Consider the following 26,005-nt stretch of genomic DNA (forward strand, 5'->3'; position numbering starts at 1 on the left):
TGTATTATATTACATAAAATATATTGATTTTTACAATATGTGTTTTTAATTATACATAATATATAGTTAACATCCCTAGGGAGGAAGGAAAGAGTCATCTAGGTCGAGCAATTACAGTTGTTCTGAAACCATATCAGTTGATCCGAACAGTGAACTTACTGTAGCTTTTAGAGGACCAAAGGAAGGGATTAAAGAGCTCTTTCTGTAACTTGACTGAAGACAGGATGACATTGCTTTGCTGCATCTTGCGGGGAATGATGGGATCCCAGGTGCTTTCTCTTTTTAGTTTCTTCTTGAATTCTCCCATCCTTTGCCTGGGTTGGTCTGGGCCAGGTTGGACTTCTGTCTCTCTTCTGCCACCCCGCCCCCCTTCATTTTAGGCATTGTTTCTGTGACCAGTCTTGATCCTGCATTCTTACATTCATGGATGTTACTTTCTGTCAACTTGCAGAAGCAGAGATCTTCTCGGTGCCTTGATGCTTCATAAAATAGACTGTTGCCATTAGAAGCAGACACCAAAAAGCCAGAAGACACGGCTGGTTGTACATCTTCCCTCTTCTGTCCTTCGGTTGCAATTCTTTTGTTCAGAATCTTCTACTTTTGGCTCCTGGGGGCAATACAGGCATCTTAGCATTCCACTTTTTTATACTTGAGAGGCATACGGGATACTTTCCCCCTTCTTTCCCACATAAGTGTATCCAGTGTGGCAGTTACTGTAGCCTCCTCCCCCTTGCAAACAGCCGCCATAGAATCTTGAGCCTCAAGGATTCTGTCTCCCATACTTGGGTGCAAGGTCAGGCAAAATGACTAGGAGAGTAATTAGAAAAAGAAGGGGACATTAGTGGAGAACAGGGAATTGGCAAGGCAAAAGGGTACAGGAAAAAAGGAATTCACGTGGGTTTGTTTCTGTAAGAAACGAGGTAACACATTTTGGTCTCATTTTGTAAATGTGAAACTATTTTGTATTAACTTAGGCAATTCAATATTGTTTTTATGTAGCTACATAGTCCAGCAGCTGCCATGAATTCTATGCACAGAAGAGAACAATCTTATATTTTTCTCATTTTGCCATATTACCTCATTTATGTCATTCATTGGTATATCTGTAGAATATAGATTGCTTGTAAACACTCTGGTTTCATCTATGTGTTTTCTTTTTTCTTCGTCAATGTATTTTTTAAGGAATCTGACATGGTAAGACATGTTTTTCTCTTCATGATGGTTTATTGTGAAGCATCTTGGACTAGACAGTATGGATTTTTGTGGAGAAGCTTAAAAAGGGGGCTGTGGCAAAGGGATTGTGGTGAGTTATACCCTGCTTCATTGACCTGGATTGCCTTTGTTTTTGTTTGCCTGCTTAGTGCATTTCTCACTAACTTCTCTTGATACCATCATAAAGTACGTTAGGGCTGGGTGGCTCATGATTTATATGTGGAATCAGCTGGTTTGAGGAAGGAAATCCATGGCTCTAAACATTTCCCTTGATAGTAAGCTTTTGGGAGTGCCTAGATCTATCTGGGGACTCTTCTAGTGCCAGCGAGTGGGCTGTGTGTTATAGCAGATAACAAGAGCCCACAAGAAGGTAAACTCATGAGTGGGACCTCTAAAGACAGATATTGCATTTATAGGTCTCTTTTCCTCTTTCTCTTCTGAAAATGCTTCTAGCACTTACTAGGAGGAGTTGTTTCAGTGATGGGGTTATGCTTCTCTGGGAGGAAATTGTGTGAAGTACTACAGTGTAGAGATACGGCTCAGGCTATATACATTTTCCAAGGTTTTTTCCCTTTGAACTCAGCTTTATACTTCAGATGGCCTACTTCTATGATACTAGTATGTAATGTGAGGCTAACAACACATACTAAATATCTGCAAGCCAGACCAGTCTCTGTTTTTCCTATGTTCCCATGGAAATTAAGAGAAGCCATAGATACTATAGGTTAGGATGGGCGGCATAAGATTATGGGGTGCCAGGGGAAATTTCTGGTAGCGGTGAAATCTTTACATACTAAAATATTCAGTTCCAACATTCAGTTCTATTAGCAAACCCCAGATATAGTTAGGCCTCTTCTGGGCCCCAGCCTGTATTTTCTCCTGATAGTTCTAGACACTTGACTCCAGGTTGCAGGCTCAGCATTATCTTCAACCTCTCATATAAATCTGTATTACATGTAGGAGGAAGAGCCTAAGGAGCTTTAGTTCTACGTCCTGGAACTCAACATCAGGTCCCACCCTGACCTAAAGCCTCTATTCTCATAGTTAGGGTGCTGTCTTGTCCCAGTGCCTGCATTTTGTATCCATCAGGATAACTGGGACTTGTCTTGGTGTAACATACACAGACCACCTATCCATGAGGCTCTTTCTTACTCTCCCCATTGCCACTTTTTTGCTTTTATTAAAGAGTGGAGTCCCTCAAATTCCCACATGATACCTGGAGCCCTGCTGGATACTAGTAGTTTTGTTAGTGTCAACTACTTAGCTGTTTTGTGTTCCAAATATCTCTTGTTCCTATATATTCCATTTCAGCATAATGTGTACCTCTCAAGGCATTCTTTTACTTCATGTTGGGCCCACTTCTATCCAAAAGCTTACTCTTTGCTAGTTCCCATACTTTCTGGAAGTCCTATTCTGCCTAGGTCTGGACTTTCTTGTGTCAACTATAACTGAGTTTGTTCCCACCCCAAGCTTGTGTCTTTTAGCAAATTGTAAGTGCAAGATCAATATAGCTTTTTTTAGTTTTGGGTAGATTTATGTCACATTTTGTATATTGTCATGTCTGTAGTCATTTGTACCATTTGCGCTTTTGACTATTACAAGTCTGTTGGATATTTCATAAATTCCAAGAGTATTTTTTGATTTAGCACTAAACATGAATGTGCCTGAATGTAAGTTAGTACTGTGTGCTACTAACATATGCTAATTTTTCAATTAGCAATTTACGGATGTTGACCCATTTGTAATTATGTGAAAGCTTTAGAATTGTAAATTCTTGTGAATTTAAACTTGGGGTTGGAATGTGACTATCTCAGAAATGTTAAAGCAAGTGATTTTTTTTTCCTATTCATTCATTCGATAATTCAGACCTTTCTGAGCTTCAGTTTACCCAGTTCCAAAATGGTTGTGAAGATTACGAACAATGTATGTAAAGTACTTTCAGAAATTACAAACAAAAAAAATTTTTTTTCTAATTAGTCATAATTATTATCTATAGTTTAATCTGGAATTTAGTACTTTATTCTGTCATCAGACCTACTTGAGGAGATGCTGACCTTTGTTGCAGAATTCAGAGGTTTTCTAACAGGTGCAGATCCCTACACCTGATAGTGTGTGGAAATCTTGGACTTGAGCTTCATTCTTAATTTCTCTCCGCTATTTTTTGGTACATGCCTTTCACCTCTAGCTTGATACCTACCACATGGTAAAAAAAAAAAAAAAAAAAAATTGGTAGGAACCCAATAAAAGTTTGTAGGTGGGAATGTAGGTTGATACAATCATTTTTGGAGGGTAATTAGACAATATCTTTGAGAATTTTAAGATTTTAAGTTTGCATATCCATCAATTCAGAAATTCTACTAGGAATTTCGATGTAACTGGATATATAGATAAGAATGTTCACATTGCAGCATTGTCTGCAACAGAGGGAAAAAAAAACCTGGAAACAACTAGAGGTCCATCAACACTGGGCTGGTTAAATATAGTACTTTTGATTATGGCCCTTATAATCAATGGAATACTTTGCATCCATTAAAAAGAAAAGGATGGATGTATATATAAACTGACTGGGAAAATCACTGCCCAAGACATAGTGCAAAATATGTACAGGATGCTGCTATGTATAAAGAAGGATGTACATATATGTGAAAATAAGTATTTGTACAAATTAAATACACAATAAATGTGAATGTAAGCACTTAATAAATTTCTGGAAGAAACTGGGGGCAGTGGGGCTTAACTTTTCATTCCAAGTCCTGCACTACCTGAATTCTAAAGGATACATACACAAACTCATCAACCTGTGCTACCGGCCGCCGCCCAAGAAGGGCACTGCCGCCTCCAAAGTCCTGTTTACCAATCAAGTTTTCCCGGAAGCCGGCGTGGTGACGCTAGCGCGACGTGCGATGGCGCACGCGCAGTAGCAAGGAGCCCAGGCGCCGCCTGGGTTGGTGCCTAGGCGCTTCCGGTGGAGAAGGATCTTTTAGCACGGAGGTCGCTAGTCTGGCGTCGGGGGCACTGTTGGCGTTGGGTGGGCGGCTTCTGTGGGCCCACATGAACCACTGGCATCATGCCCGCAGCGACTGGGGCCAGGGACGGGCCTTTTCTGGACAGTCCTCATCCAAAAAGAAGGGCAAAAACCACATCCCCGAAAGGTAATGTGCCTCGGCCCTGGGCTGGCTCTTCCGGCGCGCAGCTTCTGGGCCGGGGCTACTGTTGGTGGTCTCCGCCTCTCGCTCTCGCCCCAGCGCGCGGGGCTGGGCCGCCTCTTAGAAACACCGAACCTCCCACGCTGCTCAGTAGCTGGAAGGGACAATGCCTGTGATGGTCTGTGGTTTCTCCCCATCCTCTTAAAGGCGAGGCTGTGGCCACTGCCGCACGGGTAAAATACGGAAGGACTGCTCTAAGATGGGCCATCGCTTGGTTCCCAAAATGGGACCCCGTCGAGCCCTCAGGTTATGTTATTTTGGCACAGAAAATGTGAGTAATAACTAAGATTGAGTGAAAACCCGCCGGTACTGCCTCCAAATCGTCCCTGGAAAGGTAGTTTGGATTGTTTCCAGGAATCACAAAGGGCTCGCTGTTGCTTCCTCACAGGTCTCATTTGCCAGCTCTTTCTCAGTACATTCAAATGATTAATTTTGAGATTTTGCCCATACGTGGCAGTATACCCTTTTTCACTCCTTGAGGTGTTCCTTTCCCCCCATCTCATGTCTCACTAAGTCCCCTTCATTTTCTTCCTGAATATTTGTTGAATTTGTCAGCTTCTCTTCCTGTACACATCAGCACCCAAGGGCAGGTCTTGCCTGACATGTTGCTTTTGGGCCCTAACTAGTGTCCATATGTCCGCTCTTGATTCTTTCCAATTCACTTGTCACACTGGAGCCCAAGAAGTCTTTTTAATAAGTAAGTTAGAATATTGTTAATAGCTTGCCATTTTTTTTTTTAAAGAAGAAAAACAAACCCTTGACCAAGGCTCTGCATGGTGTAGGATGCTCTCTGCTTCTCCAGCCACATCTGTGCCACTTTGGTTTTCATTTTCTATGCTTTGGTTACACCGACTGGGGGTTTTTGTACATGCTCTTCCTTCGTCTTGAAATGCTCTTCATGTTTCACATCCCATCTTTGCCCAGTTAATTCTAACTCATCCTGCAGAAGCCAGTTCAAATTTTGCTTTCCACCATGTATCCTAGCATTATTAAGGGAAGTTCACTGTTCGTCTTCTATCAGGTTTTATTCTGAAATATGAACTTGAAGTTCTCTACGGATTGATTTTAATGGCATCAGTCCTATGAGGACTAAAGATAAACTGTAAAGTACAAGAATTGGATTTAAATGATTTCAGTCAGCATGTTTGTATTAACATCTTAGTGTTCAGTGCTGGGCTAAGTTCTATCAGGGATACTGAAGTTCTGGTCATTTGTGGTTTTAGATGTATCTTATTTGTGGATATCTTTCAACTGTTTTGTTATATCTGTTTTCAAGATAGAGAAACAGGAAGAGGTGGAGCATAGGTTGTTACTAGGTAGGATGGGAAAATGCAAAGGTGAGAGAAGAGGGGAAATACTATGTGGGCTGGGATTCCCACGTTCAAGAAGCTTTCATTCTATGCATGGAGACAAGGCGAATGAACAACTCAGCTAACGTCAAATGCATCTAATAGGTGGAAAGACTACCTCCCAGTTGGGCGGCGGATGCCTGGGACTCGTTTCATTGCTTTCAAAGTTCCTTTGAAAAAGGTAAGCACGAGTTAATTCAATATTTTTCCAGGAATCTGAGCTCACTGTGTAGAACAGTAGGTCTACTCTACCACACTTTGTCTCCCCTTATTGCAAATCCTTGGTAATGCTTACTTTAATGTCCTGAAATGAAATTCTCTGATAAACGTAATCTATTTCCATACATAACTTTTAAAGGAAAATTAATGTAATGCCCTAAATATAAAGAATACAAGTAATTTATAATAAAGTGATATGCATTTGAATATGTAAAAGCTCGGACATAAAGAAATAGTTACTTGCATCCTGAATGCAAGAGCTGTAAATCCAGACTCTATAGGTGGGTTTTCCATAATAGTGGACATAATTACCATAATAATGAATAGCTCTTGGTAGATTTCCAGACAAAACAGTCTTTGCTTGATTGACAGGATTATTGTTACCCTGGAAAGTTCAATGTACATTAAAACTGTGCAAAAAAAATACGTTGCGTTTATTTGTGAAATGGAGTCAGATTCTGAGACTGAGATAATTAAAATTTTTACCTATATGAATGTTGAATTGAACATTCAGAAGTCATTCAGAATGTAGGACACGTAGCATTTTGAAGGACTGGTTTGAATTAGGAGATGTAGCATCCATGACCCCCAGCCTGCTAAATGTCAGTAACACCCCCTCCCTCCCATTGTTAAGGCCAGAGACTGTATCAGTAAGGCCAGGATTTCAGCATGGAAACTCTGAAGGTGTGTTTTTATTTGAACTAGGAAAGGTTGTGGGGAGAGCATTGACAGATATAAAAAAGGTAAGAAAAAAAGGTGAGGACAAACATTGTCTTCTAGATTCCATGGCTCATTAAACTTGTACAGAATAGCATGGATTAATATCAGGAAAAGCCCACTTTGAATGTACTGGGAATTTATTTCGTTTGTGACTCGTAGGTCATGATTTCTTCTTCCCCTGCGACATCAGCTTGCATGGATCTCTAGGCTTAAAAATTAGTCATTTCACCTAGATAAACACGTAGTTGGTGTTCACATCCGCACCCACGAACATCAAGCATAGTGTCTGACATATAATAAATGCTTAACAAATATTGGTTGAATAAATGAACTGACACCCCACCCAAATTTGCAGTTACTGTGGGTTTTCTCCTCTCTTCCTTCTCCTCTTTAAGCAGGGTTTTCCTGACTCCTCAGGTCCCTACTTTATAACCTTAAAAGTGGATTCCTGGGCTTTCAGAGAGGCCCTTGCTCAGCCCCTTGCCTGAAAGTGCATGAGCCAGAGGAGAGAAACCAGAAATATGCCTCAGTTCCTTTTTCTACACAGCTGCAAATCCTTCCTGTATGTCCTCATTGTTAAAGGCCTCTACACTGCAGTTCTCCACACTGCAGTTCTTTTATCTAGTGTCAGGATTCTTTAAGGTACTATTAACAATTGAATTGTGTAATCCCATTTGGGAATAGGGTTATTTTTGTTATGTTAATGAGGTCATCAGTGTAGGGTGTAAAAAGAGCAGTTTAGACACAAGAAGGCACATGGGGTGGGGGAAACAGACTCTATCTGATGACAGTGGCTGGTTTTACAAGCCCAGGGACTCCAAGGATTGCCAGTTACTACTGAAATAGACAGAGGACCTCCCCCTGGAGCCACTCACTGAATTCAGACTTCTAGCCTTCTGAACTGTGAGAAGATAAATTTGTGTTTTAAGGCCACCTGTTAGTGGTATTTCTGTTACAGCAGTGCTCACAGACCAAGACTGTATCATAAAGGGGTTACAGAGATGCCCCTGGTGTAGTCCCTGCTCGTGAAGTAGAGTTAGGGAGATGAAATATCCCTGTTTGACAGTGAAATGCGAGCCTGTTTTCCTGTGTGTCTCATGGAAGTCACCCAAGAAAAAGCATCTACACAATGTGACGGTCACTTTTCAAGCATATTGGAATATAAAGTAGCATATAAAAACCAGACCAAACCCTTTGCCTTTGATTCTGACTCATAGCTACCCTAGGGTCAAATAAATGCTACGGCAGCAAGTACCATTGGAATTCAGTGGAGGGGGAAATTGATTACCCAGATAGGGGTAATTGAGGAAGGTTTCCTAGAGGATTCGTGACTTAAACTAAGTAAGGTTAGTTATCGTTCAGATTGGGGAGCCCTGGATTTGTAGTGGTTAAAGTGCTCAGTTGCTAACTGGAAGGTCAGCCATTCAAACCCACCAGCTGCTCCACAGGAGAAAGATATAGCAGTCTGCTCCCATAAAGATTACAGCTTTGGAAGCCCTAGGGTAGTTCTGCTCTGTCCTGTAGGGTCACTATGAGTTGGACTCGACTCAACAGCAATGGGTTAGGTTTTTTTTTTTTTAGATATTCAGATAGCTGGAGATGAAAACTGATCCATCAGTACCAAGTCTTTGCAAGAATCTAATTGGAAAGATCGTATGCCTTGTTATAATTAATTTACTCTCCAAAATTTTTCTTACAATGTTACGTGGAATACTCAACATTGTAAATCTGTCAAATCGTCCTAAGTTAATTTATAAACTTAACAGTATTTCAGCAGTAGGGATTTTCTGAGTGAGGTTGACTCTAAAACTTACACAGAAAAATAAATACGAATATTCTGAAAAATAAAAATAATGAGGCGGGGGGAGTCTGGCCCTCATGGGTGTTAAACCATATTAAAAGCATGTTGCTGGCCCTTGAATAGTCAGATATATCAATGGTACAGGGTACAAAGTATTGAAATAAGCCAGATATTTAAAAGAATTTATCAAGAAAAGCAATCCTTCGTATATGTAGACACTCAAGAGAAGTATTTATAAGCACTAAATATGATCAGGCACTCTACCTGGAGCTGGAGATACCGTGGTGAACAAAATTAATGTGGTCCCTGCCTTTTTAGAGTTTATAGTCAGGTTGGGAAGCCAACATGAAACAAACAAATACATAGAAGTGAGTTTATTTTCTTCCCTTTAATCTTTCAAGGAAGAAAGGGTTATGACCTAGCTTGCAGGGTCCAGAAGAGTAGAAACTTTTCTTTGAATCTTACTGTAGATATCATAGGGCTTGCATAAATGAATGCTATAATATGGGATTTTAAGTACACTTTTATTCTTTTTTATTTCATTCTCTCTGATAGAGTTTTGAAGGGAAACTTGCTCCAGAAGAATGTTTTTCCCCTTTGGATCTTTTTAACAAAATCCAAGAACAAAATGAAGAACTTGGACTGATTATTGATTTAACATATACTCAGCGTTATTATAACCCAGAGGTAAATGGAATCCTTAATAGAAAAGAGGTGGAGGGGTTAACATTCTTGAAAATGATCCTTCATTCTGATACTATAATATTCATAACCCAGTAATTGTCATTGTATACTAGTGTGAAGCCTGGCCTTCTTTCATGGTTAATAGTTCTAAAAGGGAATGTTTCTGATTGGTATTTCAAAATAAGGTTGAAGACATGAATTGAACTGTAATACTTGGCAGTAGGTTATATGTGTTTAAGAAATTCTATAAGTTTCCATAGTCTATATTTTGAAAATGAAATAAATTTTAGTCAGAATAGTGGCCTGAAAAGAAACAAAAGAATAATATCCATGATATCTTTAGCACTTATTTTAAACAGTTGCCTGAGCATGGGTAAACATCATGGTAAAAGACAATTGTTCTCTCAGTTTTATGTTTTCTCATCCTAATATCGCCTGGTTTAATACAGAGACCTGTATATTCTGTTGGGCCCTTGTATGTGGCATATCAGTGGGAAAGAATTATCCTTCTGTAGACCAGTTGCATGGTCTTTGGAAACTCTAACACCTAATATTTGTTAATAGAAAGCACTTGCACACACATTAATTGATTTTTTTAGTTTTTTATTGTGCCTTAAGTGTAAGTTTACAAATAAAGTCAGTCTCTCACACAAAAACTTACACCTTGCCACAAACTCCCCATTGCTCTCCCCCTAATGAGACAGCCCACTCCCTCCCTCCACTCTCTCTTTTCGTGTCTATTTCACCAGCTTCTAACCCCCTCTAGCTTCTCATCTCCCCTCCAGAGAGGAGATGCCAGCATAGTCTCAAGTGTCCACCTGATCCAAGAAGCTCACTCCTCACTAGCATCCCTCTCCAACGCATTGTCCAGTCCAGTCCATGTCTGAAGAGTTGACTTTGGGAATGGTTCCTTTCCTGGGCCAACAGAAGGCCTGGGGGCCATGAAAACTGGGGTCCTTCTAGTCTCAGTCAGACCATTAGGTCTGGTCTTTTTATAAGAATTTGGGGTCTGCATCCCACTGTTCTCCTGCTCTCTCAGGGGTTCTCTGTTGTGTTCCCTGTCAGGGCAGTCATCGGTTGTAGCCGACATCTAGTTCTTCTGGTCTCAGGCTGATGTATTTTCTGGTTTATGTGGCCCTTTCTGTCTCTTGGGCTCCTAATTGCCTTGTGTCCTTGGTGTTCTTCATTCTCCTTTTATCCAGATGGGTTGAGACTAATTGATACATCTTAGATGGCCGCTTGCTAGCATTTAAGACCCCAGACGCCACTCTCCAAAGGCACACACGTTAATTTAGTTAATCCGCGCTACAGTCCTGTGCTGAAGAAGTGGTAGTATTAATATCTCCAGTCGAGTGCTTAAGGAGCCCTGGTGGTGCAGTGGCTAAAGGGCTTTGCCGCTAACAGAATGGTCGGCAGCTCGAACCCACCAGCCACTTGTGGGATAAAGATGTGGCAGTCTACTGTAAAGATCACAGTCTTGGAAACCCTATGGGGCAGTTCTGCTCTGTCCTGTAGGGTCACTGTCTCAACAGCAGTGGGAGTGGCGTTGAATATTTACTAAGCTCAGAGAATAGATTATTATTATTAGTAATTTTACAAATGTTGAAACTAAGGCTCAGAAAAGGAAGGATTGAAACTGAACTCAGTTTTGGTTTTTAAACTACTATTGCAAATTTTAAACATGCACCAAAACAAATGTAAGGGTTTTGAATGTTAATGAACTCACCATCCAGCCTCAGTATTTATCAATTCACAGCAATCTTGCTTCATCTGTACCATACCGTTTCACCCCATTCCATATTATTTTTAAGAAAATTCCAGATATGGTATCATTTAATAGTACATTTTTGGTATGTATATTTAGAAGATAAAACTTTTATTTCTTAGCATCAATTCTTTAATATTGTCACATGTCCAGTGAGTGTTCAAGTTTGCAGTTGTCTCCTAAATGTCATAAAAATTTTGTTTTTTAAGAGTTTGAATTAGATTCAAATAAGGCCCATACTTTGCAATTGCTTGTTAGGTCTCTTCAGTCTTACTTAATTTGTCTTGAGTTTTATTTTTTTGAGTAATCAGCTAGTTTGTCCTAATCTAGGTTTTGCTGATTGCATCTCCCTGTGTTAACATATTCCTCAGCCCTTTTTTTTTATTATTATTATTTTATCAATTTGAAGTTGAACCTAGAGGTTTGATCAGATTCAGTTTTTTTTTTTTTTTTTTTAAACCTTCTGTGTGGAAGGCACTATTCTAGGAATGGGGAACAGAACAAAGTCCTTGCCCTTGTGGACCTGACATTCTAGTTAGGGGAAGAGATGATAGACAAGTAAATACGTGTGATGTTAGATGGTAGTGAGAGCTTTACACAATAATAAAGCGGGATAAAGGGGTTAGGGAATGGTGAGTGACCAGTTAAGCCCCCTCTATCAAGATGTCACTTGAGCAGAGCCTTAAAGAGTTTCATAGGTGGTAATGTATTGTTCCATCAGGAGACAAATACTGAATGGTTGTCTCTCTTTGTGACATTAGCAGACATTGATGGTAAATGACTAAATCCATTAACTCATTAGGAACTACAAAAAATGGTGAATTCCATCATCATTTTTCATTTATTAGCTGGGTGTACTTCTATAAAAAGAAGCTTCCCCTCTTCAACTCTTTGGTTGCCCGGTTGTACAGTATGTCCCTGGATGGCGCAAATGGTTAAGCACTCGACTGCTAACTGAAAGCTTGGTGATTGGAACCCACCCAGAGATCCCTCAGAGGACAGGCCTGGTGATCTGCGTCCAAAAGGTCACAGCTTTGAAAACCCTGTGGAGCAGCTCTGTTCTGCACACGTGGAGTCACCATGAGTCAGAATCTACTCAGTAGCAACTAACAGTAACAGCAAATAGTTTGTATAGGGATAGCATGATTCTTTGCTTTTATGTAACGGTTTTTAAAATAGCGTGTTGGTTCACTAACATTCTTAGGGTGATCAGTTGGATTTTATTTATTTTTAGTAGGATTAAAACTTGGTGTTTCTGTCCGTTGTAGTTACTATTCTTAATATAATGAATTATGAATAATATTCACGTTCACTAAAAAAAAAAAAGTATTCATTAAAACTTGACATTTAAATCTATTACAGTTATTATTCTCATAGAGGCTCAAATAGCTGTATGTTTGGCCAGTGGAAGCTCCTCAGTTTGGCTCCTGGGTCTTTTTGACCTGACCCAAGTAATCTTTGATCACTTTTTTTTTTTTTTGCTGTTTGTATGAAAAAAATGATCCAGACTCATCTTGTACATTTCCTGCCCCAGACCTGAAATCAACCATTTCTCCATGGAGCCTTGATTTCTTTTAGTGGGAATGGTATTTAGAGATTACAGTCTGAGTGCTAGAGGGGTTTTATTGCTGCTAGGCTGATGTTTCTGTCAGTCAACAGAGCTGGGTGGTGGGAGGCTGAAATACACACACACACACACACGCACACATAGATATTTTTTTAATGTAAAGCACATCATGGGTTCATACTGGTACTTTCCATTTAAATTCAGAACTAAAGGATTTTCACTTAACCTTTTCTGCTTCTATCTGCATCCACTTTCTCCCACTCCAAAAATACCGGTTCTCAGCAGTGCCTGGAACTTGCTGTCTCACAATTCTGACTCTATTTTACTATTCTACTTAAGTCACAGCTGCTTTATGAAGGCACTGACCCTGGAAATGTAAAAGAGCAAGTGGAATTATTTATGTGATTTTTAATTATATGTACATTAGTTCACACCCACTTTGCTTTCAGATGTGTAGATCTGTTGATTATCTGCTCTGCAGTCTTAGTGAATCAAGCAGTACTGCTACACTGAAGTAGCTTTGGAAAGAAATGGCTCTTTGACCTGAATTGCTGATATACGAAGTTTATTATAATCTTTTGGTTTATATTCTGCTTCTAATTAATCTTTGATTCTTTCTCTACAAATGAAATAATACACATTTTCATGGTTTTGCTTTATAGGATTTCCCGGAAGCTGTTCCTTACTTAAAAATATTTACAGCTGGACATCAGGTTCCTGATGATGACACTATTTTTAAGTTCAAACATGCTGTTAATGGGTTTTTGAAAGAAAATAAAGATAATGGTGAGTTTTTTTGTTTTTTCCTTATTTGATATGCATTTTAATTGGGGCTGGGGACTTTTAATAGTTCTGACAATAGACCTGTTGTGTTTGATGATGTTAAGATGAAATGTGGGGCAGGGAATTTTTCCTATTGATAATCACAGGTAAACAGTTAATTTGGAAAGTGCTTTTTGTGAGAAGTATGAACTAGCTTACTCATCTCTTGAAAAAAATTGAATGGCAATATATAATAGAACAAAAATATTCTTTTGTTGTATATACTGGTTAAGGAGTAAGAGGTAGAAAAAAGATTAAGAATCTCAGCATCTTAGATTTGCATAAAAGGCAACAAGCAGAGTGAGACAGACCCCTAGAAGCAAAACAGAACAGCAAGCCAGCAGCCTTGCTCCTCTTAAGCACTATTTCGCTGTTTTTTCACTTTGGGTACAGGAGAGGAAGGACGCCATCACCTCTCATTCTTCAGGAAGAACTTAAGTCCAAGGCTGATGCTTTCTTATTTCGCTTTAAGATCTACCTTCAACCAAAACCAAAACCCAAACCAGTTGCCATCGAGTCTATTCCGACTCACAGTGACCCTACGGGACAGAGTAGAACGGCCCCACAGAGTGTCCAAGGAGTACCTGGAGGATTCGAACTGCCGACCTTTTGGTTAGCAGCTGTAGCACTTAACCACGGTGCCACCAGGGTTTTCAGATCTGCCTTACTCTGTTAAAAATATATCTTTAACAACTTGTTAATTTTAAGGATCCAGTTGTCTTTTTCTGGTATCTAAGTACTGGAAAGAACATGATATTTACCATGGTTTTGAGACCCGGGAGGCTTTGTCTTTGGAAAGCCACTGGTCCATAGAATAAAGCATTCCTTTTACCCTCTTTCTGAATTTAGCTTGAGGAGTGTACACTTTTAAAAATAAATCTAACAGATAGTAAATATACATCTTTTCTTTTTCTCCCGTATGACAGGGAAGAATGGAGAAAGATGGAGGGAAGATTTGGGGTAGAGGGTGAGAAGGAGACTGGATCAGTGGGTTCTGAGATAAATTTTCAAACTATAACTTGATCTTTTAATGTAGGCGTTAGCTCTTAAACGTCTTAAACCCTGTTCACAGATCTTCCCCCGTACTTTCCCTTTAAAACTTGAGAGGCTTGGCTTTGCCTGTGATAACCACGGCTTCTCCAAAAGAGGTAAATTATCTGCTTTACATAAGCTATAGTCACAGAATATTACCTCTTAAAATGTTAGGGTACAGCTGCCAGCCTACTCACTGCTTCCAGGCTTCTCCGTGTGAAACTGTTATACAGAATTCCTGAAAACGTCAAGGTGTGCTTTCTCAGTTTCTTTACCACACAGAATGAATCTGTTCCATGAGGGCTAGAAGTTCCTTATGAGTACATGAGGGCATATTTGTAAATCTTAGTTGTTCACACGTTACACCGGAGGCAATCAGTTGAAAGTCTTTCAGTCTTCTGCCTGAATTGTGCCAACTTCATTGTGTCTTGTGCTGCTCCCTACCATAGCAGTCCTGGGGCCTTGCTTTATGATCAGTTTTGGGTACCTCTGCTATAAGCTCTTCTCACAGGTACCAGGCTCACTATCCACTGCCTAGAGCTGGTAGAGACTCAGAAAATAGGTTGATTTCCTAAACACTTACTGAGAGCCTTTTCAGTTTGTTGTTAGGGCATGGGGATACAGAGGTGAACACCAGTTATCATAGTTTTCCGGGAAGGAAAACATAGTTACTGTGACACAACGGGTTAATTTATACTAAAAGAATAAATTAAGTTTAGTGGGAATATACAGGGAAGACCGAGGAAGCCCTGATTGTGGAGACAGCATTTGACTTGGGCTGGGGAGAAGATTTTTCGAGACCGAGGAAAGGGCAGCCCAGTATTGGCAAGTACAGAAGGCACTGGGGCTGAGCCTGTGCTGTGCAGAGGCTGGCCTCTGCTGTGACTAGAGAGTCATGTGAAGGGGCATGGGATTCATGTGTTCATTTTCAGTGAATATTTAATACCTTCTGTGTGGAAGACACTATTTGGGAAACAGGGAACAGAACAAAGTCCTTGCCCTTGTGGACATGACATTCTAGTGGTGGTGAGAGAGAATAAATAAGTAAGTACATGGGATGTTAGATGGTGGTAAATGCTTTACAGGATAATAAAGCATGATAAAGCAGTTAGGAAATGGTGAGCAATCAGTTAAGGACTATCTATCAAGATGTTATTTGAGCCAAGCCTTAAAGGAAGTGAGGAACCAAACAGTGGTTATCCCAGAGAGGAGTATTCTAAGACAGAGGAAACAGCAGGTGCAAAGTCTTTGAAGTATGACTCGACATATCTGAGGAATAGCCAGGAGGCCAGCGTGGCTGGAGTGGAGTGAGGGTCAGAGCAGTAGAAAATAGGATTGTGGGTGGGGGCTTAGCAGGAGGGCAGTGGGTTATATAGGTCCTTGTAAATCATAGGATCATTGTGGATTTACAGTTCAAATGGAAAGACAGATTGAAATCAGTTTATAATGGATTCTGCATCACTGTCAAGAAGGTTGGGCTTTCTTCTGTGCTAACTGAAGATTTTCAAGCAGGGGAGCAAGATATCTAAGTTTATGTTTTAGAAAGATAATATCTTCCTTGTGGAGGACCAGTTGAAAAAGAAGAAATTAGAAGTCAGGAGACTGATTTGTGGCAGCAGTTCTGACAAAGGTGATGATTAGAAGTTGGGTGGGAGCAACCTGACAGCGTGAGTGCCTTCCTACCAGACACCACCTAATCACAGATTTTGCGGAGATAAACTACACATTTTTTTGTGTGATTTAATTTCTTAACGTAGTGTTTTTTAAATGATGGACTAGGAAATACTATGGTATAGTTGGGAAAAATCTTAGACTTGACTCTACCTTTGGGTCTGTTAGCTTGCTGTGAGGTTTGGGCTTATGCCTCCAAGCCTCTTTGCTTTTTCCCCAAGTACTTTGCAGGAACTCTTGACCAAATGAGAGCAGGAATGAGTGTGCTTTGGGAACTCAGGAGCACTATAGGAACTGTTTGCTCTTTTTACTATTCAGTATCAAAAATGGAAGCATTTCATTTGTTTCATTTAGAAACAAATGTTAGTCTTCTCATACCCTGTTTCTCCCACCCCACTCCATTTTTCTGTAATTAAATCAATTACTGATGGGCATGCTGTATTAAGACAGAGGAATTTGTCTCAATACAGTTGGTTGGTAGCACCTGACTAGGCCTTCTCCAGTTTACACTATTGGGTCTAATTGGGGCTGTGCAAAATTTCCCAGGGGCAGTGAGTTTTGGCCTTATGTTAAATGATTCTTCATAGTGTGTTCCTAAAAACCACAATCCTCTTCAAAGTTACACCCTTGCAGGGTAGAGGTAGCCCTTGTGCTAACTAATAAATGTTACTCTTCAGAAAATTGTACAGTTTGTTTTTAGTGTGTGTACTTCACTTATTTGTTTCCTGTTTCATAGACAAACTTATTGGGGTCCACTGTACCCATGGTTTAAACAGGACTGGCTATCTCATCTGCAGGTGAGTTGCCAACCCCATAGGCAGGCTATTTTAAAATGTTTTCATCTGATTACAATAGTAATGTAAGTTTGTTGCAGTAAATGCAGTTAGTATAGAAATATATAAAGCTGAAAGTGAGAGCACCTTGCAGTCTTGGCCTCCCACTCAGAGTTTATTGCCATTTACAATTTTGTGCATGTCTTTTCAGGCTTAAAAAAGCCAAATAATACATGTAATTTACTTAATGGGATAATATTTAGACATTATGTTTTGTAACTTAATACGTGGTAGACATATTTCTGTGCAAGTATGTGGAGACCTCATTGTTTTTAAAGGCTACGCTTTATTCATTTCTGTGTTGGTGGACATAAAAGTCAGAAGTTTTTCATGTTGTAAGACATTGAAGTAATGAAAATTCCTGTATGAACATCTTTGAATACACATGCTATTGTTTCATTCAGAACGGAATTTCTACACTATACTGGTTTATGTTCATTTAGAAAATATTTATTGAGCTTCTGTTATTTGTAGGCACTGTAGTAGGTGTTAAGGATACAATTGTGAGCAAAATGACTTGACCTGCCTCTTTGTGGACCCTAACAGTCTAGAGGGAACAGACGTTAAAGAATCACACAAATGCATATAGAATTCCAACTGTAACAAATGTTAAGAAGGAGAGATACATGGTGCTATGAGAGTGTATAACAGAAGAGATTTCACCTTACCAGGAAGGTTAGAGGTCTCCCTGGGAATGTTTGAGCTGATATCTGAAGGACGAGTAGGTATTAACTAAATGGGGATTTTGAGGAGAGGATTCTGGGCATCATTAGTGGGAAAGTATATACTGTGTTGGAGAAACTGAAAGAAACCAGTAGCCTGGGTCATGGAGGAAGTATGGCATTAAATTGGAGCTGTTAGTGTAGGTAGGAGCCAAATCATGCAGGACTGTTTTAAGATTTTGAACTTTATCTTAAGAACAATAGGAAAACCACTGGACTTTTTTGTTTGGGGTGAGTGTGAGGAACGTAAATCAGATTTGCATTTTCAACCTATCATTTTAGCTATAGAGTGGAGACTGTACTGCAGTGGGGGAGAGTGGAGGCAGGGAGACAAGTTAGGCTTTTGCAGAAGTCCAGGTGTACTGGTGGCTTGGACCAGGTTGTGGTGATGATTTTGGTGGGAAAATGGGGACATACTCTAGAGATGTTTAGGTAACATAGTTGTCAGGACTTGGTGGTGGATTGGAGATGAGGGTAAGGAAGAAATGGCTGACAATGATGGTTGCTTCCGAGTTTCTGGCCCATACGGTTGATTAGACAGTATTTTTTAGATTAATGTTAATATTTTTCTCAATTTGTTTTTTGCTTGTTGTTTTCCTCGTAAATACTGTCATATTAAGGACTCTCCTGTTTTTACTGTACAAGGCATTTTGATCAAGAATGACTGTTGAATTTTATGAGATACCTTTTTAATGCCTATCAGTTTGGTACTGCATTTTCTCTCCTTTTATATATTAATTAGTTACATTAATGTAAATAAGTATATTAGTAGATTTCCTAAAGTTGGGTCATCCTTCCATTCTTTTTATGGTCATGGTGTATCATTCTTTAATAATTGTTGGATTCAGTATGCTGATATTTCCTTAGGATTTTTATATTTGCAAGTGAAATTAGACCTTTTTTGAAAAAACTTGATTTTTTTCTTTTTGTACATATAAATGACCCAAATTGTGTTGTTTTGTTAGATATTTGATTGATGTAGAAGGCATGAGGCCAGATGATGCAATTGAATGTAAGTATAATGGTTGTCACTACTTTTCTCTTTTTGTAAAAGCTGAAGGTGGAAATGTAGATGGATTTCTCAAATTTTGAAAAAAAAAAAAATTTATAATTCATTTGTTTTGATGTAAGATAACCTGCCAAAAGATTACAAGAGGATCTGGAAATAGTGGTATGTAACAGTTTAAATAATTAGTTAATGGATTTTAGTTTTGATTTGCTTTCTCTAGGAAGGATTTGTTTTTAGACAGTTAATTTCCAACAATCCATCTACTCCTCAGTATTCAATAGGTGCCGAGGACATTGCATAGAAAGAATAAACTACATTGAAGACCTTCAGAATGGTCCTGTCAGAAAGTAAGTCTTTGTTTTATATGTGAGATTTGTAGTTAAGAAGGTCTCTTTATATAACTTAGGCTGCATATATCCATTCTTCTGGTAACGTGTTTACTTGCTGGGGAAACCTGCACAAATGTAAATGAGGGAGGATGGGATTGTTATTTTCATAGGCAAAATATTGTCACTAAATTGGCTACTAAATTTGGAAACCAGTGATATGTGTAGAAATATTCTTTTTGAGGAATTGGGGTTCCGGCGTATCCAGGTCAAGTGGTTTTGAAGAATCAGCACATTTCATGGGACCAGTCCATACCACCAAGGTATTTCCTGGAACCAGCCCGTACCACCGAGGACCTGGGTATAATCTACATCAGACCCAAGATTACCCAACGCAGTCTCGGCATTTCCATTCCCAGACCCAGTCAGTCAGGTACCTCTGCTTTCCCTTTTTCTAGAATTGAATAAAAGTAATACTGTAAATTAGTAAAAACACATTATGATAATTATAAGGAATTGACATTTTCTTTTTTTTTCAGTAGTTAGTCTTTTTTTTTAATTTTCAATTTTTTTATTGTGCATTAGGTGAAGAGTTTACAGAGAAAGTTGGTTTCCTACTCAATAGTTTGTACATAAAGTATTCCATGACGTTGGTTTTATTCCCCACGATGTATCAGCACTTTTTTTTCTCTACTCCTGATTTTCTATCCCTTCTCTTCCTGTCTTCCCATCTTTGCTTTTGGGTACGTTTTGCCCTTTTGATCTCATATACTTGTTCTAAGGAGCACATTCCTCTCGTTATTGTTTATTTTATGGGCCTGTCTATGGTTTGGCTGAAAGGTGTCTCTGGGAATGGTGTCAGTTCCAATTCAGAAGAGTATCTTAGGACCTCAGCCTTGGGGGTTCCTCCAGTCTCTGTTAGACCAGTAAGCCTGGTCTTTTTTGTGAATTTGATTTTTTGTTCTATAGTTGTTCTCCCACTCTGTTGGGGACCTTCTGTTGTGTGATCCCAGTTGGTGGCGGTAGCTAGGCACCATCTAGTTCTTCTGGTCTTGGGGTCATGTAGGCTGTGGTTCATGTGGCCCATTAGTCCTTTGGACTAATTGCTCCCTTGTGTCTTTAGCTTTCTTCACTCTCCTTTGGTCTGGATGGTAAGAGACCAATAGTTGTATCTTAGATGGCTGCTCACAAGCTTTTAAGACCCCAGACGCTGCTCACCAACGTAAGATGCAGAACTTTGTCTTTATGAACTATGTTGTGCCAGTTGATGTAGATGTCCCCTGAGCGTATGATCCTTCGCCTTTGAGCCTAGGAATTTCATCCTGTGAGATGTTTGGTTATGTCTAAGAAGATGCTATGGCTGTGGCCCTTGTGTGCTCTATTGTCTATATTAATTTATAAGCAGCACCTGTAATTATGTATGTAAAAATATCTACCACGAAAGCTGTATCTGCAGGTAGGTGTGTTTCCTTAACCCTCTCACACTTCTTGGCATATCTGTCTACATATGTATCCATTTGTAGATCAGTGTTTGTTAATAACCATTGTTGCAGGATTGTCTCTGCTAAAGTAATTACCATTGTTGCCTTTTGTTCTTGTGTTCTTATTGTCCTTCCATGCTTTGGTCATGTTTTGCTGACTTCCCTCAAATTGTATATTGCCTTTCCCTTAACAAGTATTAACATATGTCTTCTAATGTATTTGGTAATTTTCCCTCCATCTCCCACCCATCCCTGGTAACCATCAAAGAATTTTTTTTTTTTTCCTGTGTGTAAACCTTCTCTTGTTTCTTTGTAATAGTAGTGTTAGACAGTGTATGTCTTTTTGTCATTGTCTTAATTCCACTCAGCATAATGTCCTCCAGATTCATCCATGTTGTGAGATGTTTTGCAGATTCATCATTATCCTTTACTGTTGCATAGTATTCCATTGTATGTTCCAGTTTGTTAATCCATTCATCTCTTGATGGGCACTTAGGTTGTTGCCATCTTATTGCTATTGTGAATAATGTTGCAGTGAACATGGGTATGCATATGTCTATTTGTGTTATGGCTCTTATTTCTTTAGGGTATATACCTAAGAGGGTGATTGCTGGGTCATATGATATTTCTGTTTCTAGCCTTTTAGGGAAACGCCATATTGTTTTCCATGGTGGTTGTACCATTTTACATTCCCACCAGTAGTGTATAAAAGTTCCATTCTCCCCACAACCTCTCCAACATTTGTTATTTTCTGTTTCTTAGATTAGTAATGTCAGGGTCAGATGGTATATTGCAGTTTTGATTTGCATCTCTCTAATGGCTAATGATTGCAAACGTTTCTTCATGTATTTGTTAGCTGCTGGCATGTCTTCTTTGGTGCAGTATCTGTTCGTATCTTTGATGTATTCTTGTGGATCAGTGTCAGCCAGGAGGTATTGCCCTGCTCTGTATTTTTCATTTGGGGCTGGAAAATCAAGTACATGATGGGAATGCATGACTTTTCAGAGGCAGTTGGAAAGGGACTTAGACACTTGTTGGTTCTAAACTTAGTTCAGGCAAACAATTTGATGTAGCTCAAAAAGGATCTTGCATTCTTAGGCAACATTAATAGTGGCATTAGATTTCAGAATAAGGAAAGTGGTTGTTACTTAAAGAGTTAATACAAATAAGAAAAATATTAAAATTCCAGTAGAGAATTTTGTGAAGGATTTAAACGTATAAATCACAAAAATATTTCCACTTGGCAACAGGGAAAACCTCAGTGTCGTTAAGTTAAAAGACATTGACCTTTTTAAAAAATGTAAATGTTTTAAAAAGATGTTGCTTATGTTGCTAGTGGCACTGAAAGTTGGCACAGCTCTTTTGGTAACACAATTTTAATAGCCATAAAAATACTCACACCTGGTAATTGCACATTGAAACTAAGGTAATAACTTCAAAATATGGATAAAGCTATATGCATTCAAACATTCAACACATTTCCCAAACTTACTACTATGCAGACACTGGGCTAGGTGCTCAGGATACAGTAAGTATATATACACTTACTCCTCGCTTATAGTTTATCTTGTCATCGTTTCACATTTACAACAATAGTAAAAAACCTATCTGGCCGTTTTGCGTATTAATGAAGTATGTTTGGCGGTGATAAATGCCGAAGTAGGAGACGAGAGTAATGTTGGCTGTGATTGTTAAGATTATGTGTCATCTTGGCTGGGCCATGATTCTCAGTGGCATGGCAGTTATGTAATGATGTAGCCATCTTCCATTTTGTGATCTGATGTGGTCGTCCACCATTTTCACATAATGTTGAATTTTGCATAACGACCTAGTCTTTGGCACCTAACCATGTTCATAAATGAGGAGTAGGCTGTACTGAGATGCAAATTCAAGCATTATTCATAATGGTGGAAAAATTGATAGCAGCCCACATTTCTAACAATGGATAATAGCTAAATAAATTATTTTATCCCTGTTATGACATTTTGTAAAGCCATTAAAAGTGATAGCTCACTTACGACAGGTGAAAATAATAGATTATTGTTTAACAGTATAAAAAAGATGCTAGCTAAAAAGAACAAAAGGAAATATTAACCAGTCGAATTAGATTAAGTGGTATTGAGGGTTTTGGAGGGTTTTATTTTTTCTTTTCTCAGGTTTCCAAATTTTCTTTTGTATGATTTACGTTAGAGTTACTGATCTTGCTTTTGAAACAAATTCTAGTACCCCAAATTTCTTGCATGTACCAGGGTTAGAATCCTTGTTTCTTTATAAGATGAAGGCAACTTTCTGTCTTCAAAAATAAATAGCTTTTCTGACTCATGTCAGCCCTGGCAGACTTTTGGAAGGATTGTGTCTGAGGTAGAATAGTATGGGCGTGAATTTATAGAGAAGGGTGGTGGCAGGGCTCCTGGGAACCTATTCTGTGCCAAGGTGTTGTGATAGGTAATTTAAATGTCTTCATTTCCTTCATACCAGCCCATGAAGATGGAAGGTATTATTAGTTCCATTTTATAAAGGACTGAGAGAGGTGGAGCCCTGGTGGTGCAGTGGTTAAGAGCTCAGCTGCTAACCAAAAGGTTGGCAGTTCGAATCCACCAGGCATTCCTTGGAAACCCTTTGGGGCAGTTCTACTCTGTCCTGTAGGGTTGCTATGAGTTGGAATTGACTTTATGGCAGTGGTAAGAGATAGAAAGATGAAGTAATTTATCTGCCCAAGGTCACACAGGTAGGAAATGGTAGAACCATAATATCTGTGTATTCATAAAGCTTAGTATATGTTATTAATCCTAATAATAGTTTATTACTTCTTGTTTTGTTTTAAGGAAATTTTCACAAAATCCGTATGTTTACCAGAGAGGCCTTCTTCCACCTCCTGGTCCCCATGGGCAGGACTATTCACAAAGGAGATACTCTTGGAATGTAAAGCCAGACACCAGTCAAGCATCCCAGAATAAAAGGTTACCTTGTAATAGACCTTATGACAGACAATGCTATCGATCCTGTCCTATTGGGGATGGTCCGAGTAACATGAACCTCTACTAGAAATCTGTCTGGAGACCAGAACTGGACTGAAGACAGCTGGAGTGACTTAATTGGAGCAGGTCAAATAAGGTTTATTATCTATTTTATTGTTCTTTTATGTGTTAAAGCTTATGGAAAAATTATATTGATACGTCTTTGCTGATAAATTTGTAGGAAGTACAACAGTAAATGAAAAGTCTGTCATTCCAGTCTGAAAATTTTTTTAAGGAAATATTTTGGAACTGATAAAGTAATAAAAAAACCTCTTGTGAATTATATTTTAAAATTCTGTCTTTTCTATGTCTGTCCTTCTGGCTAGACTTGTATATGTGGAATGTGTGTTTATAAAATAAATAGTGTCTGTCATTTTCTGTTACTGGCCCAGTTGTTAATGGAGTTTTTTTTTTTTTTTAACTGTTAAAAATTTTGCTTAAAGTTACCTAGGAGACAGTCTCTTTAGAACCTGTTTATAATTAGTTGTAACATTTTTGTCATCAGATACCTCTTTCTTTGGTATTTACCAGCTTCCTTTCACTGAACTGTCAGGCCGTCTAACACAGGAATGAATAAAGTTTCAGGGATTGATTGCCCATCGTGCAAGAGAGACTGGTAAACCAGAATGCTGGTTTATTAAATTATAGTGATTGATAGTCATTGTCTTCAGTTGGGAAAAACTACTTAGAACACATGAAAACTTTTATAGATTATAAAGGTTGCTTAATGAACAGGATGGGACGTGACCATTTAAAGCCTAGAAATCTGGAAAGACTTGCACGGCTCTTGTGTTATTGCTCTTCTGCTGAACATGACCTCCTGGCATCTTTGTCCAGTTGCCTCTCATAATGGAATGGCACCTTCACCTTGATTTTTTTCTAAGTTGTCTCTTCTGGTCTACTTCTGCAACACACATGTGGATCACTTGGGGAGGGTATGGAGCCCTAGTGGCGCAGTAGTTAAGAGTTCGGCTACTAACCAAAAGGTCGGCAGTTGTAATCTACCAGGTGTGCCTTGGAAACCCTATGGGGCAGTTCTACTTTGTCCTATAGGGTCGCTATGAGTTGGAATCGACTTAGTGGCCATGGGTTTGGTTTAGTTTTTGCGGGGAGGGTATTAATTATTTTTAGTTGGAGAGGAAGTCAGAAACCTTTGATAGCTCAAGGAAGTGTCTCATCATCATGATACATAGTAAGCCTCAGTAAATTATTACTTAACACAAAATTTACCCTTTTTAAATGTAGATTTCTATGAACTTTAGCAAATGCTTACAGTTTTATAACCACCACCAGAACTAAGATATAGAACAGTTCCGTTTCACCCAGAAATTCTCTCATGCTTCTTTTTTTTTTGGACTTTTTTTTTTTTAATAATTTTTTTTGTTCTTTAAGTGAAAGTTTACAAATCAAGTCAGTCTGTCACACAAAAACCCATATACACCTTGCTACACACTCCCAATTACTCTCCCCCTAATGAGACAGCCCGCTCTCTCCCTCCGCTCTCTCTTTTCGTGTCCTTTTCGCCAGCCTCTAACCCCCTCCACCCTCTCACCTCCCCTCCAGGCAGGAGATGCCAACATAGTCTCAAGTGTCCACCTGATCCAAGAAGCTCACTCCTCACCATTATCCCTCTCCAACGCATTGTCCAGTCCAATCCATGTCTGAAGAGTTGGCTTCGGGAATGGTTCCTGTTGTGGGGCAACAGAAGGTCCAGGGGCCATGACCACCTAGGTCCTTCCAGTCTCAGTCAGACCATTAAGTCTGGTCTTATGAGGAAATTGGACTTCTTACATGATGTCTGTGATGATTAAGGTTTTGTGTCAACTTGGCTGGGCCATGGTTCTCATGCTTCTTTGTAGTCCACCCCTCCTCCCATCCCTGGACCCTTGTACCCACTGATCTCTTTTTTTTGTCCCTGTAATTTTGCCTTTTCTTGAATGTTATGTAAGTGGAATCATACAGTATGTATGTAGCCTTTTGAATCTAGCTTCTTTCGTTTAGCATAATGATTTTGAGTTTCATCCACACCACTGAGTGGATCGTTAGTTCATTCTTTTTTACAGGGCTGCTGTGAGTTGGGATCGACCCGACGGTGACGGGTTAGCATTCCATTCTATGGATATTGTAGAAGAGGACAGCCTGTGCAGCCTGTCACCTTTCCCTGTGACCCACAAATGAGCCTTGGGTTTGGGACCAGATGTGTCAGCCTGGCTTCTTTTTTTTTTTAGAAGCAGCCATTATTAGCATTTTTATTTTTAACCTTCAAGATTAAGATTTTTGGAAGTATGTGAGTGTATACACATAGAAATATGCATATATATGTGTGTGTGTATATATTTATATAAGTAGAACATTTTGGTATATATATATATTTACTATTAATCTTAAAAGATTAATTTAAACCTGTGATTTTCCTTTCATCCCTAACAATTTACAATAATCTTTCTGAAGAGAAAATCTGAAACATTTCCAGAGGCAATGGGCACACTTAACGACACCATCTAATAAAACTTTAATCTCATTTCTATTACTTAGTCGTTTTCATTTCAAAAGTTCAAATGTCTTAGAC

At 39.1% G+C, this 26,005-nt stretch overlaps 1 protein-coding gene across 2 annotated transcripts; it reads left to right on the top strand.

Annotated features, from left to right (window-relative positions):
• Nucleotides 1–4,131: 4,131 nt before the first annotated feature.
• DUSP11 (dual specificity phosphatase 11) lies at nt 4,132–24,053 on the top strand. 2 transcript variants are annotated; one of them, XM_049856714.1, is made up of 9 exons: nt 4,132–4,364; nt 5,873–5,948; nt 9,063–9,194; nt 13,186–13,309; nt 16,785–16,845; nt 18,569–18,615; nt 18,884–18,959; nt 19,183–19,371; nt 23,245–24,053. In XM_049856714.1, exons 1-9 carry the CDS (start codon nt 4,264–4,266, stop codon nt 23,462–23,464), a joined length of 1,026 nt encoding a protein of 341 aa, XP_049712671.1. In that variant the 5' UTR covers nt 4,132–4,263; the 3' UTR covers nt 23,465–24,053. The 2 variants fall into 2 exon arrangements, with proteins under 2 accessions (XP_049712671.1, XP_049712672.1); XM_049856715.1 differs by lacking the exon at nt 9,063–9,194.
• The last annotated feature ends 1,952 nt before the right edge of the window (nt 24,054–26,005 follow it).

The sequence above is a fragment of the Elephas maximus genome, chromosome 17 (assembly GCF_024166365.1).
Source record: "Elephas maximus indicus isolate mEleMax1 chromosome 17, mEleMax1 primary haplotype, whole genome shotgun sequence".
Classification (NCBI taxonomy): domain Eukaryota; kingdom Metazoa; phylum Chordata; class Mammalia; order Proboscidea; family Elephantidae; genus Elephas; species Elephas maximus.

Coding starts and splice junctions, on each gene's coding strand:
- DUSP11 (XM_049856714.1), top strand. CDS start 4,264: ATGAACCACTGGCATCATGCCCGCAGCGACTGGGGCCAGGGACGGGCC. Junction 4,365..5,872: donor AAAAACCACATCCCCGAAAG/GTAATGTGCCTC, acceptor TGCATCTAATAG/GTGGAAAGACTACCTCCCAG. Junction 16,846..18,568: donor ACTGGCTATCTCATCTGCAG/GTGAGTTGCCAA, acceptor TTGTTTTGTTAG/ATATTTGATTGATGTAGAAG.